This window comes from Schistosoma mansoni, chromosome 1, assembly GCF_000237925.1.
Source record: "Schistosoma mansoni strain Puerto Rico chromosome 1, complete genome".
NCBI lineage: Eukaryota > Metazoa > Platyhelminthes > Trematoda > Strigeidida > Schistosomatidae > Schistosoma > Schistosoma mansoni.
Window position 1 is genome coordinate 56,530,855 of NC_031495.1, and position 20,784 is coordinate 56,551,638.

The 20,784-nt window shown below is 33.7% G+C and overlaps 1 protein-coding gene across 2 annotated transcripts in view; it reads left to right on the forward strand.

Moving 5' to 3' along the window:
* Positions 1-20,523, forward strand: part of Smp_099850.3 (putative divalent metal transporter DMT1B) — a gene marked incomplete at its 5' end in the record, with an annotated part of 52,953 nt that extends 32,430 nt beyond the window's left edge. Inside the window, 6 exons of one of the 2 annotated variants that reach the window (XM_018794944.1) lie at positions 5,697-5,738; positions 8,271-8,484; positions 10,374-10,503; positions 14,877-15,036; positions 17,625-17,663; positions 19,984-20,523. In XM_018794944.1, coding sequence (XP_018649306.1) covers positions 5,697-5,738; positions 8,271-8,484; positions 10,374-10,503; positions 14,877-15,036; positions 17,625-17,663; positions 19,984-20,127 — 729 coding nt within the window. In that variant the 3' untranslated portion in view covers positions 20,128-20,523. Of the gene's footprint in view, positions 1-5,696; positions 5,739-8,270; positions 8,485-10,373; positions 10,504-14,876; positions 15,037-17,124; positions 17,159-17,201; positions 17,431-17,624; positions 17,664-19,983 lie in introns of those variants that run through there. The other variant, XM_018794945.1, reaches the window with a different exon arrangement.
* Positions 20,524-20,784: the final 261 nt, after the last annotated feature.

Genomic DNA, 20,784 nt, shown 5'->3' on the forward strand with positions numbered 1-20,784 from the left:
GTAAAGAAAAAAGGCGTTTCATCAAGAAAAATTTTCTCTTCAATAATATCATTTCCTTACACTGTACGATTTATTTATAGGTAATTTTTAATATTCAGTATGTGGTAAAATAAAAGAGTCAAAGTTCATTTAAATATCCAATGTAAAAGCCTATAGAAATGGAGTGATGTTGCGTAATTTAATAAAGTAGTCACAAATGTTAACAAGATATTTCAAGTAAATAGCTAGCCTAGAAGCTAGCTCGGTTCGATACTTACTTGCAACAGAAGTTTCAACCAGTTTACTAACATCAATCCGTTGATGACGGTTAATTTGTTGGCCACTGAAAAGTAAGGTAAGATTGGCGCAGACCAGGGCATGATCAGACTCCAGATAGGTACTCCAAAAGGAGCGGCAGTCTTGTACACAAACACACCAGCGGTAGCTGATCGCGATGTGATCAATCTGAGTTCAGGCTTGGGATGCAGAGGAAGGACGCCAGGTGGCACACCGGCGATAACTGTGCCGGAAGTTAGTGCTGGCCAGAAACAGGTTGTAGCCTGTGCACAGTTGCAGTAGACGGTCCCCGTTATCTGTTTTGCGACTAACAAGTCCCTATCGGCCACCTAAACGACTCTCTTCTGTGCCTAGACGCCCGACCTGTGCATTCAAGTCTCCGGCTAGTACTACATTATCTGTCGAACGCACTTTCTGAAGAAGAACAGTTAACTGGTGTTCGAATTCATCCTTGATTGCATCCGGGCTGCAATCTGTCGGGGCATAGGCGGAGATGAGAAAAAGACATCGTTTCTCACACCGATTTCTTCTCACTTTGATAGAGCGTTCTAATCTAACAACACATAACTGACTGTTAATGGGGATCCAATCGATTAGTGCTGCCTCAGCTCTAGCGCTTAGTGCGACACCAACGCCAGCAAGACCAGACGGAGATGCCACAGGGTCCCCAGATAAACGCACGCAAAACAAGCCCTTTGAAGAGACAGATGGAGAGCGGATTTGTGGTACTTCACTAGAGTCTTGAATACGGGTCTCGGATAGACAACAAACGTCGATATTGAGACTTTCTAAAGACATAGTCAGCCCTATCTGTTGTCCGATCTGCATTAGTGTGTGAACGTTGAAGGAAGCCAGTTTGAACGGTGTATGTGGTTTCAGAAAGACTGGTTCAGTATTCGTATTCGGTAGTAGCATTCACTTCCGACCAAACAGTGACTGGAGATCGTTTAGATAGAACAGAGTTCCTAACATGGGTGAGCTGCTGCATGAGTTAAAAAGTGAGGATACACAAATCGAGAATAAAAGGGAGTGAATAGGTGACGAGGTAAGTAATAATAATAATAATAATAATAATTTGAATTGTCTGACATTTAATAGGAGCGTGAATAGTACTGTCAGTAGATATTGTCATTTCATTTATTTGTGTGTGAGCTGTGATACTACCAAGGTGCCCAAACTGAAACAGGTGGTTTTCTTGGGGGGCCACACCCGGAGCCTTTGACCTAAAGGTCTAATCCACAAGGCAGTGGAGCATCGTGAGGGTACTGGAGCCCATGTGCACCATTGGTTTGGAATCAGGGTTTTCCAACTCCTAGGTGGACCCGTCGTGTTCACCAACCTGGTTAGAGCGCCGGACATCCGCTTTTCGTCCTCTCGATTTCGTAAACAACACTCCCGCCACGAGAAGGCAGCGAGTAGGACTTCCCTAACAGAGGCTATATACGCGTGGCCATGTGACAGCATTTCGAGAGGGAGATCGGACTCTCCATATTGGGGGCGCAACACTATTACGAACTTATTTATCCATAGTTAGTATTTTGCATCTCGTTTGCTTTGGGAATAAGTTATCTTACAGTTAGTCACTTATCATATTAAGCTCTTTAATTCTGTTACGTCGTCCTCCTCTTATGATTGGTCGATTAATAGCTCAGCAAAAAATGCCTCTATAGTATCATACAGCCTATGAAACTGGTTATGTAAGTATTCATGACTCTGATTTACTCCTTATTTTCTAGCAATAAAACAATGTTCTGTTGCTTCTTTAGCAAGTTCTTTAGAGTAGTATAATAGGCGCGTAAGTTATTGATCGTCGTTACCATCGCTGTCTGCGATATTCACCTTAAGATCCTTTCATGAACGTCCGAAATTTGAGAAGTGTTCCATAGAATTTAAGAATTTTAGTCTCAGGCAGTCCAACTGTTGTAAATAATGGTCTGATGGATTCCTCTGTTTTAAGTTCACTTGCATTTTCCAAGTCTTTGTTAGTATATCGGCTTATCATTGAGGCATCAGTAGTTACGCTTTTATATTGAAATCCAAGTGTCCCAGCACTTTTGCCCAGGTCCTTAAAGGTCATTTGGTGCATGTCTGATTTTTAAAAACCTCTTACAGAGTTTGTCATCATGAAAGTGATAGTTTACAAACATAGAGTTCACCTTAAATGAAGGAGATAATGGATTTTTATATTCTGTTTCGTTTAATTCATCTTGTTTATCTGTGATCTTTTCTATACGTCTCATTACCTGCATTGTCAAAGTTATTTGTGTATTCAAGTTCTAAGCCAAATTAAATACACAACAATAAAGATTCAGATTTTTAACTAGAACTGAGTACTGTGAAATCTTTTCAAGACCCGTAAATTTGGTCATCATAACGCAAAACTTTGTGCTACACTTAACCGTGAGTTACATCTCATTTGTACTGAAATACATAGAATTTTGTGCGTATGGTAGGAAGTGCAAATCCAAATAAAGGATCAAAGCACTTGAAGGAGAAATAGTGTGAATTTCTGGAAGCCTAAGTAATATATTATTACTTATACGGTGTATTAATACTTATTAACTAGAAGCAGTATTCGGTATTAGCAAATATTTAGTGAACTGCCATAAAATCCAATAAAACGTTCGTATTTCCACTTTATTAAGTCGTTCGATATTTTTTCAAGTTGATCATTATTCCTGATTGTAATTAGTAATCGATATGTGTATATTTTGTTTTTCTCTTTGACATATGATCGGTATAAACTAACTATAAAAACAGCTTTGTATGCTAATTGTTTCACTGTTTGTTTTTCTAATCGTCTGATTGTGTGGTGTGCTAATGTATAACCCCTCAACGTTGTGTTTGTATATGTGTTTGTTAGGAAGTCTTCAGATTTCACTCAATCAAATATTCATATGACGAGAATAGATTTTTATATAATTGTGGTCATAAATAAGCGCTTTGCTTTTTGAGATAATAATAGTAATGATTGCTCTATGTGGCACCGTTTCTTTGATCACGGTAAAGAGTTTTTAGTACAAGCTGTCCAGTATTATAGTAAATCCACGTTGTGTGTACACTTAAAATGTAAGTGGTTATAGTCTTCAGTGGCAATTAGCTATCATTTTTCTTTATCCACAAACATGTTTGAGCAGTTTTACTCACATGAAGTTGCTTTTTGTCGCATAATATATTTGATGGATGAATGCCATTGTGATTGCCCCTCGTTTCTTCAGACGACAGACAATAAAAAGATGTACTAATCACCGTATGTAGTTCCGCTTGCAGTTTGCATTAACTAATTTCGTGGTATATTGTAAGCCTTTCACAAAGCTGGGCTGGTATATTCAGTTAACATACATAACCAGTCACTCGAAACAACTCTAAAATATGAACATTTATTTTAATGTTTGCGCAGTTGATGAGATTAGTGAGCCTTAAATTCGATCAGGTTGCCAAAAGTTTATTTGAAATAAAGGAGGAAATTACACATTTCTGGTTCTAGAATATATTTTACAGTAAAGTTATAGATATTTAAAGTGTACTGGTATGACGGAGAATCGTATTCATAAGAATAGCCATCGCTAGTATAGTTCAACCATCTCCAGTATAGAACAGTTATCCACTGCAGGCAATAGGTTGTGGTCATAAAATATCGCAGATCGATTGGGCTTAGAGATGTACAAATTATATTCCAGCTCAGTGGTTTAGAGTTTAATTGTTCACTAGTGAGACTGAAGGTCATGGATTTGATTATCGGCTGCTAGGCTGTGGATATCCACTGCTGAGAAATCCCATACTAGGACGAAACAGTTTTCAAGTGCTTCCTGATTTTGGGTGGTTGTTTAGCTAAGATCTGTTAGTGACGCAAACTGAGAGAATTTAATAATCTCCATAAAACTTATACTAAAAGGTACTATGTTGGGACTATGCAAACAATAAAATGTAATTTTGTTTAACTTCTGTATTGAGCTTTCGTATTTAATGTTGTATTAAATCGTCAGTCTAACATCCCGAACTCAAATACATATGATATTAAATGCCCATACTCTTGTCGATTTAGCGTGGTATTTTAAGTCTGCTTTCTTGTTATCGATATTCGTGTCATTTGCATACATCAGTAAACTGAATTATGTAGCACTGTATTACTATATGCGTTTAACAATTCAACAGGGTTTAAAACAAAATTCAAAAACTCCCCCTGTAAAATTGTTAACAGTGACCTTTAGTTTGTGAATAGTTGATTATTGTCCAATCACACCAATCAGTCAAAGGTAAACAGTCTTCAATAGCACACAAATGTTTGTGGATCTATATTGCTTCCTTTTCACATCAGTATTCTGAAACAGAAAAATAAAGGGATGAAAAGCATAGGGAAAAAAGTAAGGTTTACGGTAATAGAAAAGTGAGCTTCAAAATTATTTTTCAGAATAACTTAATGAAATCAAATGCTAAGACAAACTGGATAGTACTGAGCTCGAAATTCAAATGAAGGTAAAGAATTAATGTATTTATTTACGCCACTGAAATTGATTTTAAGTTATATTACTTAAAATCTTTGATTATAAACTACGACTAATCACCTCACAATGTACTCAGTCACTCATACTCAATGTAGAATCTAACACATGTGCATTGGTTCAAATTGTAACACCATATTAGAACAGCGAGATGAAACTGTCATAACAAACTCCAGAGTAGTAGAAGTAGTAATAGTATCAGTGGTAGTATAAAAGATTAAAAATAAACAATATAATTCGAGGAGAAATGAGTTTACAGAATGAAAAAGATAAAATAATTGTGAAACTTAATATTGACGGGAAGATCGTGATTTAATGCATCTATGCCACTGCGGCAAATTTCGACTATATCATCCAACGTCTCTAGCCATTGATAACAATGATCGGGTGAACCCTAACCTGGTTTTCTGCATCTGTTGACATGGCTCAGTTCAACAATCGCGGACTGATGCTGCGTTTTGACTTAGTCACTCCCAACCTACTTTCAACTTACTCTCGGATAGGCGAACATCATACGTTTTTGACGTGGGTTTGTTCTCTGAGCTGGGTGGTTTGGTCGTGGAGCTTTCATCGTCCAGCTCAGAGAACAAACCCACGTCAAAATCACCCACCTGTGCTACAAATCTTTTCCACCATCTCAAGAACATCATACGTTGAGGTAGGCGATTGAACCTCATATTGTACAACTCTTGTTTAGTCGATTTTGAATATCTTAATCGATAACATAATCCATATGATTATCTTTCACTAAACTCCTGTCGTTCGTAGTTTTCTAATCAGTTTTATGTTAGCCAATAATTTTTTGGCAGAGATGCTATTAATGTTGATATTGCTTTTGTGATTTTCGCATGCGTTTGAGCTACGCTATAATCTGCAGTATTCGTTTACAAAAATGCTGTATTTTCAATTTTTTTCCAGGCTTCTAGTTTTGATCCAAATAGTGTTGATTTGTACACAGGAGTAAGTTAAGTTACTGTACTGAAAATTTATTTACTTATGATTATAATGTTATATACTTTCACATAAGTAAGTATAAGGGAATTTTAATAGTTTATACTCGATTTTCAACTATATGATCGAAGACGAGCATTTAATAACCAAACGTATCCAATTAACAAGTCACATTTTGTAAGAAGCACGTATTCCTTATTCTATTACTAACCACTAAACCTAAATATAATTATTGAGTTGTTTAAAAAATTTTCATATAGTCATTTTTGGGGAACTAGGTAGGCATGATTGATACTTAGACTATAAGTATAATTCCGTGTATGAGCTTGTATTTACTGAATTGCTTTGGATTATGTTATGAAAAGTCCTATATTTGATTAAACTTTCTATTCATTGAATAATTCGATTGAGACAATTTATCTTTTTAAACTTTCTATACCATCAGTTCCGTAATGTGTGTTGAGTAAACAAAATTAATCGCTTTTATTGTGTTCAGAAACTGACTTCGTAAACTGATTTATTATTCTCACTTAAATGTTTAAAAATCCCTATCATATTAAAACACTAATATATGAACGAAGAATATTGTTTTCAATAAGTCTTCTGCAGGTTCCGCAATTATATATATACGAATTAATCATCCAAAAAGATGACCAAATCTAAGGTGAAGTATGTCATTTAAAGTTATAGCATGTGAATGTCGGATAGTAAGATAACATAAAATTGTTAATGTTGAGGTGACCACCATCGAATTTCAAACAAGATTGTGAGATTAATGGTGAGAATAAATATGGGTGTGAGAAATATTGATGCCATTAGAAATCGTACCAAATGTTTATTGTATATTGTGCATAAAGTAGTATGAATTGGATGAGGACTAATAAAGTTGAGTGAGTGGTAAGTGTACGAATAATTTATTCGGGAGAGTTAATGATATCGAAACAGTGATAATGAGAACGTTGGTGACTCGGTGGAAATATCGCAGTGATCGTCACGGGATGCGCATGTGCTAGAAGAGACTGATAAATTACCTTCCTAAATATCAATAAGAAGATTCAATCAACCAATGCATACAAATCGATATTATTATTATTATTATCATTACAAAGATATGTGAATAGAAATAATCAAGACAATTATATTTGACTAAGAAAGGTTGTATGTACATTAGTCAGATTAGGTCATTCTATAGTTAAAATTACTACTGATTGATTGGATTTGACGTTGTCTATGGTAGGAGAAGCGGTTGAACATATTTCTTTTGTACATATGGTTCTGGCTTTTGAATCGAAATAGTTATTTGAAGGACTTTTAGTCAGACGGAGTTTGGTAAACGTGTTGAATTTTTCTGGTTGAAAAGTGAAAATATGGTTTGAATTAGGTGAACAGATCTCTATTGTTCATATTTTTATTATTAAGTATTTCTGTTTACCCAGGTCAGTAACAATAAATTGAAATCTAGTTCACTCACTCAAATCTAAATAATCCACTAATTTTGTTAAGCACGTTAATTTATTTGGAGATTAAAGAAGATTGAGTACATCTAATACAACACGTTGATTCTATTTATTTAGCTGTATAACAAAATTAGTTGACCTTCAACTACAGAGTTACAGGTCATTCTTACTGAAATTATATTGATTTTCTAAAATGATTATTATTGCCGACTCACATAACAAGTAGAGAATAGTGGTCTTGATACTTCACATTAGTTCAACGGTCAATTTCATGGTTACCTTGATAGTATGTTATGAATTACTACTGTTAATACTGTAGATATGTATTTCTCTGTTTGATAAATAGATTCATGAAATTGTTGGAATTTGTAATTAATCTGATTACAGACTAAAGTAAATATTAGTTTCATATTTCAACATATTACAAAAATGATATTGATTTCTTATTTTGATAGTTATATATATGTATACTTATTTTCTGGTTGGTTACTTTGATAAAAAAAAGTTGAACCCAATGGTTGGAATAAGTAGTTGTATAGTCATTCAAACTGATCTTCAGCAGGTTAAACCAACTCGATACTAATTGATGGAAGCACTGATTGACAGTGTAATTTGTTATTTTATTTGTAGCCAGTATTTAATTCTAGTATTGATTGTATTTATTGTCTATTCAACTTAATTTTCAGCGCAAAACTTTCTAGCCGACGTAGATTAACTTGTATGTGTATGTGAAATATTACTACATTGTGGATTAAAATTTACAATTGGGGAAAGCCATTTTACAAATTTTCTACTCTAAATTATGATTTCGATTAGTTAGTTGTCCAACAAGAATTTTTCATGTCATAGTAACTATTTATAATAAAAATAAATGTTTTAGTTAAGAGAAACGTTCAATTACAGACTGTTTGGTATATAACATGCTAAATAATTAATCCTTTAAGTAGTTTCTTTGCTTATTTAACTAATTTAATTGTTTTTTCAAAGTTATAATTATGAGTATTTAGTTAACTTATTATTCTCTACCTTTATCATAGTGAATATTCTTTTGTGATTTATTTTTTAAACAAATCTTATCATCAAGGGAATATTTTTAGGTTGTGAGTTTGGTCTCGCGTGTCTTTTTATTTGGGCTATCGGTTTATTGGCTGCTGGGCAGTCGTCTACAATGACTGGGACATATTCTGGACAGTTTGCTATGGAAGGATTTTTAAACTTAAAATGGAAACGCTGGCAACGAGTGTTGATAACGCGTTCTATAGCTATTTTGCCCACTATTTTAACGACTGTTTTTAGAGGTAATTATATATATATATTCACGTTCGTGAAGTGTTACTTTCTTATGTATGTTTTCGGAATTGCCCGTAATTTCAGATTTTTATGTAGACTATGTAAAATGTTCAATACAGAGCATTTATTCACACTGGTTTCATTTCAGCTAGCTTTCATAGATTGAACTTTGTTGATAAGTGGAACATTTCAAGAAGCCAAAGACAACTTGACATATTTTTTTCGTTAGATCTCTATTTAGTGCAACTTATGCTTATTTGTATTTTTGTTTGGTTGATAGTCATATTTTAATCTAGGTAGTTTTAATATTTAATTAAAAAAGTAAATACAACCTATTTTCTATTATTATGTTAGTTAAGTAAATAACTGTAATTGAAATTCTAGATTGTTTCTTGTTTTATGTTCAGTTAATTGCGTAATATATTATTTCTGAAAATCTTTCTGTTATATCTGGCCGGTTGTGAACGCTATATTTGCTTCCCTAAGCTAGTTTCGGATCCCCGAGCTAGAACTATACAGAAACTTGAAGACCAGAGAGAAGATACGAGTATCAGAGAAGCACTTTACTACAAGGTTCATTTATGTACAGAAAAACAGGGGTTTTATAGTAATTAAAAGACCTTGAGATTCCATAGTAGCAGTATGTCAAACGGCCAATCAGGACCTCATTATTTTAGTAGCATAGCTTCTAACTAATCACTGATTGGTTGGGCTCTTTATGAGCCTCTGGAGGCTCTGATAGAGTTTACTGTAAGCCGACTTAACACTTTCCAATACATTCCGATAGTTCAATATTAGTAGAAACTATACCAATATAGAATTTTATATGTATTCTTGAACTACTCTTAAATTATAACATTAGTTTTTATCCTGTATTTTTATTTTTAATGTATACTTTAAACGAAATAGATTATTAAATTCATGAGAATTCGGTGATCTTTTTAGCGGTGACTTGATAGTTGACAGGTAATGAACTTTCATCTATTGGGTTGTATGTTCGAATGTTGCCCATTCTATTTCAGTTTGAGCAATCAATTTTTATTTAATCACTGGATTCCCAAAGAATTCACTTTTCATGAAACTAAAACCTGTCCTTGTAACTACTTTTTGAAAAAGTTAATCAATTATGAAGTGGATCATATTTGGGATTCATTTATATGGGTTTTCATCCTACTGAGAATATGAGCTCTCCCAAAATTTAAATATGCTTTGCTAACGAGTGTCGGCTAACGTGGAACATAGATTCAAAAGTGTTAGGTGGTTGGAAGTAGTCGACAGGAAACCTTGAACCTAGGTCTTGTAAGTTGGCGCTTGTCAGCAAGTCATGTCAGGAAATCGACACTCCCTGGAGTATTCGAACTCGAATCATTGAACTTTATATCGTAAGAAATTACTACCAAGCTATTTGAGCAGCTACTAGTCTCCTGTACGACTGAAATATCTAAATTTGAGTAGTCACTGAGTGGTGATGAATGTCATATTTGTATAGTTCCTCAATTCATCAGGGATCATCCGTTCTCTCAAGGTTACAGATATATCTTGCAGACAAGTGCCACATCATACGAAACCCAAGTCCTAGGTTTTGCTGTTGACTGTCTCCAGCTACCTGATATTAAAGTACAATGTACACACTGTCAAGTCACTAAAACTTAAAATCATATTACAATCTAATGGATAGAATTTTTTTCTCAACTAACATAGCACCAAACAAATATCACATCGGTTGTTACTACTCACTGATCAACCAATATGGAATAAGTCACGCTTCTTTTACTGATTTTGCATAAAAATTTAACCGATGATAAAGTAATTTATATTTTATAATGATTGTTTGAGTTATCTATGAGTAATTTCTTACTTATACCATACATATATGCATATATTATCTATGGGACAGGCATTGAAGATTTAACTGGAATGAATGATTTCTTAAATGTACTAATGAGTGTTCAACTACCATTTGCTGTTATTCCATTGTTAACATTCACTAGCAGTAGATCAATTATGGCAGAATTTAAAAATTCTCTGTGAGTTACCTTGCTTTTCTTTTTTTAAAAATACTTGAATCTTTGTTATCTTATATGTATTTCTTCATAAAGTATGTGTTGATAACGTTATCCAGAAGGATAGCGAAAGCTTCACAGTTAAACATAACAACTCTAACACGTTATTCCTTGTTCAAGATGTATGACACTTACATACAATGAGTTATAGTTAAATAAATATAGTCTGAAAGTATTGAGAATTCAGTCGAGAAAAAATTCGATTAAACCATATACTCAAACTCTACCTTCGTATTCATAGTTGTTTGATAAATATACAAGTATGTAGAAAAGTAGATGAGATCACATCATAAAATGACTCGAGATTTTAAATATCAAAAGGAGGTTGCATGATGATCGAATGGTTAGAGAAGAATAAGAGGATGAAAATGATTTGCCGGTCAGAAACTATATTATTTATTTACTTGAACACATAAAGATTGGTACAAGGAGGCACCACATACATATGCGCCACACAATAACAGTGAAGCCGATAGAGGTTATCATTGATTTGTATGAGGTCTGTGTTACTGACCAGGTGCCCAGACCGAAGCAGTTGGTTTTCTTAGGAGGCCACATCTGGAGCCTTTGACCTGAAGGTCTAATCCACAGGGCAGTGGAGCGATGTAAGATGATGCAGTCCCATGGTAACCGGTGACCGACGATTGGTTCGTACGCCATTTGTTCCCTCAGGATTCTGAAGCCCATGTGCACCACTGGTTTGGAATCAGGGTTTTCCAACTCCCCTAGGTGAACCTTCCATATCCACCAATCCAGTTAGAACGCCGGACATTCGCTTTTCGTCCTCTCAATTTCGTAAACAACAGTAATGCCACGAGAAGGCAGTGAATAGGACTTCACTGTCAGTGGCTGTATACATGTGGCTGTGTGAGAGCGTTTCAAGAGAGAGAGAGAGAGAGAGAGAGCAAACTCTTCTCACTCTCGGGCGTATCAGGGCATTCAGGGGCCAGAAATATTAGAGATTATTGTCCATTTGACAGATATGAAAAAAAGAGAAATGTTAAGGTCTTAATAACAACTGAATAATAATGAAAGTTTGGTAAATGATAATAATAACTGTAAAAAGTACAAAATTATCAGACGAAATAAGGCCGAAACATACAGGAGAAGGGAATTAAGGTCATGGAAGGATGAGAGGTTGAATTTATCGTTTCTGCGCGCAGCATTTCAGCTTTAATTAGTGGGTCACTAACGCCTCAGTACTGCATAAGATTTTGATTCGACTTCCTTTTGATCCAGTCCCTTTGGTTGTGTAGATTATTTTGAAGGAAGTCTTCTTTGGAGCAACGTGTCCAGAGATGATTAAGTACTCCTGTATCAAACTGGTGTACGTTTTTCATTTTCCTTTTAAAACCACGTTGTGTATAATAGCCGATCTTACCATCCGGCTGTTTAAACTGGAAATCTGGTTGTAACTGGGTCCATATCTTAAGCTAAGCTGTTGAAACTATACGCTTAAACATTTATACCACCATTTCGAGTTGGTTGATGATCATGAACATTTTATTGTAAATTTTAACTAATCAGATAGTAGAAATTTATATTTTCTTTTGAAACCGAACTAAAGGCTACAGTTAAACAAGTACAACTGATTTCGTCCTAGAGAATTTATACTTAAAAGCGAATAACTTATAATATATTATGTTTGTTATAGAGGTTGGGCTATTCCCGTTTTTCGACTGAATAGACCAGCCTATGACGTTCACTGAAGTAAGCCCTCTGTTAGAGTATTGTTGATAACCTCACTATTGAGTTGTGGTTTCTGTTTGATGATAAGGTCGCAGTAAGTCTTCCTTGATTCTTGATTTATCTCCTTTTTGAAAAATACAATCATCATAAAAAGCGAGTATAAGGTGTCAGGTTATTTCTAAACTCTTCATTTCTGATAGTTTATAGATAATCTGTCCAGTAAATACACGAACTGAGCTATCAAGGCGATTAGTTTTGGAGAGGCGTGTTGATGAAACCACTAAATATGTATGGTCTCTTATGCTTTCCAGTCGCCTATTTCGAGTCGAATTATGGGACAAATATCTATGAATACTATTCTAGTAGAGCACACAGGGACGAGAAATTATGTTTAAAAATAGTCCTAAAGTCGTTAACAGCTAAGCAAAAGCTGACGCCAAGCTGGAATCACAGAGCAAGTGACATAATAAAATGTGAAACAACAAGACAAATGAAGAATCTGACCTCTGATGATTTTAAAGGCTGCTTCTAACAATGGGGACTGAAATATGAAAAGTGCATTCGAACAGCTAATGCAGTGTTTTACAAGAGATGTGGTTGATTTTATCTAAATTTTGTGAAATAAAGTCCTCACAATCTTAGTCCGTTTATTTATTGGGACGACTATACATCTTTAAGAATATGAAATCTATTTCTTGTACAATAATTGCCTTTTGATTTTTTTCGTTTAAAAAGAATAAACACTTATTTTTTGTTACTTCCAAAGCACAAACTACCCTTTTCTCATGTTTACAAAAAGGTAGGAATGAACAATGCATGCGACTACATATAACTATTTTACATTCTGGATAATTTGTCACTAAGTTTTATTAAATTTTTTACCAAATGATTGAACTCATGTTCCATTATTCGGTGATAATAATGATTTTGGTAATTTATATTGAATCAAATGAAATTATATTTTCGTCTTCACCCCCCCCCCTCTCACTGATCTATTTTACCAAACCGAGTAAATTTTGTTCAAAGTTTAAAATGATTACTTGTCACTGTCAACACCTAAAATGTACAGTTTCTTGTTTACTCCTGAGTAGGAGGAAAAATTGCGTTTATAAGTGTTACCGGTACAACGTGATACAATAGATTCTTTGACATATAGATATTGATCAGTACTGAATATCTGCTTGCCTATCATGTAGCTATGGACAGTTTAATGTGATTCATCTCTTTATACTTCAATAAATAGTGATCTAAAATTGTCTAGTCTTTGCTTTAATTTGTTGATTTACTTGGAGTTTATGGATGAGTTAATCAGATTTAAGGTAGCTCCTCTTAAACGTTTACGGGAAATCTATTCATCTATAGGGCTAAAAAGCATTTTCGCACTGTAGCTAATGTCACTTCGTAGTGGAAACATTAACCGTGAACTCCTAAACTTAACCCGTAATACCTGACTCTAAGAACGATATGGAGAACCTTAAAAATATATTTAGGTCCTTATACAAGGTCTAGATGACAAATAATATATATATATATATATATATATATATATATATATATATAATATCCCGAAGCGATTTATGAATGGTAACTTTGAGAACTATTTATAGACCAGTATGATATGTATATTTCCTATTGTACAATTGTTAAGTAGCTTAACTATTCATATTCGTGTCCTTCTTATTATAAGCTTTATTTTGACCTATAGGCCTATACGATTTACCATTCTTGAGCTATCCCTAGTCCATTAATTACTGTTCCCCCTATTCACAGCCACATTTGGCCAAATCTTGTACAAATATTATTTTCTATTTTATGGTACGATGTGGTCAGTTTGTTTGGTATATAAACCCGGTATGTTTGAGAATAATGATTCATATTGCAAATGCTGTTATTGGTGTTCAGGACTTAACTGGCTGGGCTATGCAGGTAGCAGGACTGATAAGTACTCAAGATTGCTCATACGGTTTTTTGTGTATCATTGTTCCGATCGATAATTCACTCCTCTCTGATTGGCAGGAATCATCACATCATATGTATTAACAGGGCATCCAGAGAGACACACTCGATATAACAATATATATATATATATATATATATATATATATCGTTTTTTTAGATTTACAGAGTAACTTGTAGAATACTTTAATGGATTCAATAATTATTTAAAATCTGTTTACATATTATTGTTCTCTCTTCCATAAACTATCCATTTACAAATACATTTTCTGACTGGCTAAGAACTGCTTGCAAATTCATCGGGATTACTTTGAACCAACCCCTATGATATACTCTTACCAAATAAATTTCGTGCAACTTGAGTCCTGTTTTTGTTTAGAAAATGTTAACATTTGTAGTTTCAAGTCACATCTCACCCCGAACGTAGTGACTTATCGCAGTTATATTGTAGTCATCGGTTGTTTGTAAATGTTTCTCATTAATTTTTCTTCATAAAAGCATGCTAATCAATTTTTTTTAGTTTGTATTTACTACTTATTTTTCAAAGTATGATTTATCATTGTCACAATCATGCATCTTTTTACTGTCCATTCAAGTTTTACTACATTTTCTTGTATAATGTAACCAATTGTTTATTTTTTGCACTTCACTGTTTGTGATTGTTCCTCTTTCTTCTACTGCCTTTTTTATAGTCCGGTTTCAATTGTTGCTAATTTAATATCCGTAGCAGTTGTGTCAATTAATTTATTCTTGGGTAGTGTTGTAATTAAAGCACGTCTGCCGCATCATTGGGCTGTGTATTTAGGTATGGGATTATTATTCGCATGTTACTTGGGGTTTGTATTTTACTTGGTAAGTTTTATCGTGTATTATTCTTTTTTTTTCTAAATTCAATTCAACATAATGATTGATAAATAATAATAATTGTAGGCTTATGTACTTGATTTCTCCTTTTCGAAGTTTTCTCTGATAATGTTATTAGGAAAAAATAGAATAAACCCTTAATGAACAAACCATGAGGCTTTTTTACACCAGACATAATCCCTGACACAGTTGAGCCTTTTTATAACAAGTACCAAAAACCCTACTGTTAATCTTTTTAGGAAACCTTATATTCAAGCAAACTGAATTTCATACTTACATCATAATTTCTATTTGTTTTTTTTAACTATTAAAGACTATCAATTCATTTTTGACTGAAATAATCCATTCACAAATATTCTGTAAGAGTAACACTAGTATCTCTATTCGATTAAATGAATGACAATTTATAGAAATAGTGCTATCTGTTGTTGGTTTTTTTTGAAAATTTTGTTAGCACACTACGTGTAGAGTAATTTTTATTGGGTTTCATATTTAATGTCTGTTGCTGAAAATTATATCCCAATAATATCAGGAGACTTGTTTTGTCTTTAAGAATGTTTTAGCTTTTTAAAGGGGTTTATGTACTCGGTTTTACTTTGAGTGGAGTTCTATTCTTTGAGCTGGGTGATTTGGTCGTGGAGCTTTCATTGTTCTTTTGAACAAAATCATCAGCACAAACTTCCGGTAGAAGTCACTGATGATCTTGTCCTTAATGATGTTAAGCGCTTCACAATTAAGCTAACTCAGAATGGGGTTTTGTGAAGATTTTAGTAATTTTATACAGTTAGTTCCCTTTATGAATTTAAATAAAGACAGAATAAATATTGATGCAGAATAGTATGAATTCATTATATTTCGTGGTTTCTCATCAGCTGCTTACAACCAAATATGTATTAGAGTTTTAGCATTGGGGTAATAAATAGTATGGAACAATGGACATAATTGAATGTAAAGGATTGGAATAACAAAAGGTCATCAATGGTAACTACATATATATGTGCAAGGAAAGGTCAGAGGTTATTAGAATGAAGGAAGCATAAAGGGTGGGTGGCGTAATGGTTGAGTGGAGTTCAAAGACAGATAAGATCAAATATGTGATAATTTTAGATGTAATTAAAACAATTAGGGTGGGTTACGTAATAATTGAAATGAAATTTGGAGAGTTCATATAATTAAGAGAGACAAGTGAGCGGAATTGTGTGAGAGAAAGGGTGGTTTTAGAATTGGGTAAGGGAAGAGGAATATAATAAAAATTAAATATTAACCAAAATAAAACTAATATCAAAAAATAAAACAAGAAAACGGATTACCAGGGTAGCAATAAGTTTATCACTGTCTCTTTTTGAGTACATAGATCCGGTTTGAGTTTTTTATCACGATCGCTTCAGCAAACCGGAGAGCGGTTGTACTTCTTTGTCTGCTAATGATTTTGAAGGCATGAGAAATGCCAGTGTCGAGTAAATGCCGAGCTATCGCACTGTTGAGAGCCCTGGTCCACCGCAGCCTCAGTTTCTTAGGAACATGCTCAGAAATGCGAACACGTACTCTTCTCTCGGTTCTTCCAATGTATGTGCTTTGGCATGTACATGTAAATTGGTAAATGCAGTTGGAGCTTCTGAGAAAAGAGGATTTGTCGATTTTAGCTTGTTTGAGTGAGCAGTTAGTTTCCCACACCGTTGTCAGATTAGCTGCTGGATAGGTCGCTTTTAACTCAGAATTAAGTCTGTGATTAATTACTCCAGCGATTTTATCTCCTTTGAAACGCAGGTATAAGAAGCATGTTTTCTTTTCCACTCGATTATACTTTATTTGACGGTTGGTGTTTGCGTATTTATGGATGAATTTCTTCGGGTATGCGTTTTCACGTAGGCACTTGGTGATTAAAGCCATTTCTTCTTCAAGACACTCATTTGAGCAGATTTTGTGTGCGCGGTCGAAAAGGGTTCGTACAATACCCTTTTTGTAACTCAATGGACAGAAACTGTAGTAATTGAGGTATAGTCCACTCCAAGTGTTTTTGCGATGAACGTATCTTTGTAATGTACCCACTGATGTTCGTCTAATTCCAATATCTAGGAAATGGAATTTATCTTCGACTTCATGTTCCATGGTAAATTTTATATCCATCAATCTAATCAGTTTGTTTAATAAAGCACACAAGGACCACTGATCAGGCCGGCATCCAACGGTGGTAAAGTCTAACGTTAACCAATCCACGAGATTGAGCTATTGACTCATGATTTCAACTATCTAACTCAGACAAGAACACTTTCATTGGATAATGTAAACTTCAGAATAACTGATGGTGACCGGGAAAGAGATTTCGAATTTTCTGTAGTACTGAACACTTTGACTAGCACACTCATAATCGAACTACTATTTACCTAAACTTTGACTTGAAATATAAAGGTTAGTTTTCTTTAAATATATTCCTGTTGTTGAAATTATCAATTGATCAACTGTTACATTGTATAATATTTAATAAATTCTAAGTGATATTTATATCTATTTCCAATTTTAATATATAATTAATCCTATGTGTAAATTACTGTATTTATTTTTGTTAAAATACTTAGATTTGGTTCGGGTTTATTCATGTATGGCGTTCAAGAAGGGTATGTTGATCATGTACGCATTATGATGTTGTCTGTTTTTTTTTCCAAGAAATATATCTTTTTCGCTTGAATATCATTTTATGAACATAATTAGATTTTGGTTATTCTGTGGCTTCTCATCTCTCTATCTTTGTTTGGATAAGAAGAAATAACATTCCGTCTTTCAGCTTCTTTTCATTGTTAATGCGTTCATTGTTGTGGTATATATTGTTGGCACAACTTCTTTAACGAAAGTCGTTTTGTGAAGCTTTTTCTCCTTGATTTTGTTGGTGATTTATTCTGCCAGTCTTAAATGTGACTGGGTATTCTTAATAGAATAATTTTTACATAGTATAATGATTGCACCCACCTTAAGTGACGGTTATACGTTTGCCTGGCTTTGAATAACTGATAGTGTGAAATTATTTATTTCCTCATTGTTGATATTAAGGAGTGCATTCGATCAGTCTCCGTTGGGGTTTGTGCACTCTCGACGACTCTGTGATACTGTCTATAATTATAGGTCTTATTAGAAAAATACAAACCTTTAAAACCAATATCACACCTATCGAACAAGTTGTTTTCTATCTGGACTCAACAGTTTAGTGAGTAACAAGTTGAGATTCGGTGCACTATCTACAAAGCTTGATTCCCAGTTTCGGCATTAACATGGGGTTTTAGGCATATCCATTTGATAACTCACAAAGAAAAAGGAAAATACACTTTGAATTACTCAACTGGTAACAATTCAATATTGCAAAAACGTTTATTTATTAACTTTTTGTGATTGTGGTCTACATAGTTTAGTTTATTAGTTCAGTAACCTAGTTTTCAGTTACATCAGGTAGGTACACTAAACATAATTTTTATATTGGGTATAATTATAGTCCTTAGAGTCGGATGTCAATATGTTATCGCTATTACTAACAATGTAGTAATTAATGATCAAGGTCGAAAGAAAATCCTTTTTCTTTGTAAAATGTAATGTGTGACATATCTAGAATACTTCCATTCATGTTATCTTGATCCGTAAATCAGTAATCATTTCAAACTCATGTTTCATTGTCAGTCCCACTTAATTCTATATGGTGTTTGATAACGTTGTGAAATAGGGATGTAATAATTTTCTGAATTTTAAGGCTAGTTCATGATCAGCATAGGATTTGGATAGAACATCTCTGTTTTTTTCCTGTTGATGTTCGTTTTACCCTATATTGCTATAATTTTAATTACATTCAGCTTTTAATATTTGCGTATAGGAACTGTTTGGAAAGTTTGTTCATGATAGTACACTGAACGATATCCTTTCCTCAAATTATTTTTCTTGTGTATTTTGAACAGCTTATTGAAGTGTTTTAACATATTTGTAGTTTATGGTTACGGTTTTCTTTGATTATTTCGTGAGGTTGTCTTTTTTATTGTGAATATATACTAACAGTTTGGATTGAATGTTTATACTGGATTGTTTAGAATTCGATTTTCAAGCTTGCCTATGAATGTATCGGTTTACAAAAAGTCTTAGATTAAGCTCCTATCTCCTCTACTTATTTGTCTATAAAACTCTATGTGAACAAGGGATAAATTAGGAAAAGTATTAGTAGTGACAGATCAACTTTTAGTTATGCTGTCTTCACTGAAGTAAGTATTTTAACTAAGAAGCTTTTGTTGTCATTTTCGACAATATTATTAGCGTTCACTCTAACTACGCTCTTTTAAAATTACCTTACAATTTCCGAATTATTCCATCCCGAAAACTTGGAATGTGTTTGCGTGTTCTTGCTGACACTTTTTATATCCTTATATGCTCTGGCACCTCTTAAATAACATAAAAATGTCTTTGCTATTTAAACTATGTACTGATATTGCCGAAAATAGGATTAAAAGCTTCAGATTTAAAAGTAGCTAGTTCAGGGGACAAAAATCAGTATGAAGTTATTTTTCATTACAGATCGGCATCACCTAGAGAACCATTGGAAATCAAGAAGTACTATACACTTACTCCATTCTATGATGCGACTCTTCAGCATTGTTCATTCCCAATTCCTCTAAGAATCGAGTGGAAGTTTCGCAGCTAGAAAAATGCTACTGGATCACTAAGACGGAATTATATGATGCATGTGTTCAACTTTAGTCATTTAGTGAGATATATATAGCTCAAAAAATCACCAAATCGATAGTCGATAGCTATTTTAATTTTGACTACATCAACTACCTCAGCTGCAAATCGTCTCTACCATAGACAACGAACTGTTTGGTTCTCTTTCTTTTTTCTCCCAAATAACTTTTGTTTTATGTTTATTTGTGTTTGTTCTATACTTTTGTTTTTTGCCTTGTTCATCAGACTCCTATAGCAGTTGTTACATTGAATATGGATAGATCTCTTTCAGTGATTGACGTTGGTGCCACGAATGTTACTATTAATGGTGATGGCGGTAATCGATCGACCAGTGAAGAAACTCTCCATAAAACAATGGTTCTTTCTTAGAAATTATACGATACAAAAGGATGTGAAAAGAAGTAGCTTAACCAAATAACAATACTTAGCAGAAAGAGAACCTTTCGCCAATTAAACCTTGTCTTTCTAATTCATCTGGACTACTATTATTATTACTACTTCTATAGTATTTATATTTAACATAATGGTATTTTTCCAGATTGTTATTATGCTACTATCAGAGTATATTTGGCCTTAACTTACTTTTTTTAAATTAATTTATGGAATGGTAAACAATTGGGAAGTAATATGATTGTCGTTTTGTCAATTAATCTGTCTACCCACTTTTTAATCTTTTTCCTATGAACCGTGTTTATTTTAAATTGTTTGATATGCTGAAAATTTTTGTAATATATATTGAAATAAACAGTGCTTAGTTTTTTGTTCCCTACCAATTTTGATATGATTTTAGTTGCTTGTAGAGGTCTTGAATAACTCTGGAAAGTTGAAGGAATGTTATTGTTACCTAGGTTTTTTGTTTATCGGGACTCATCAACATGATGTATGTACATCTAATTTCCTGGTGACTGATCCATGCTACCCTGAATAATAAGATCCATTTCGTTCGTTAGGACTTCATTATTTCATATGTGATTAATTCATTACAAAACTAAACTATATGAAACATGATCGGATTTATAGAATGCA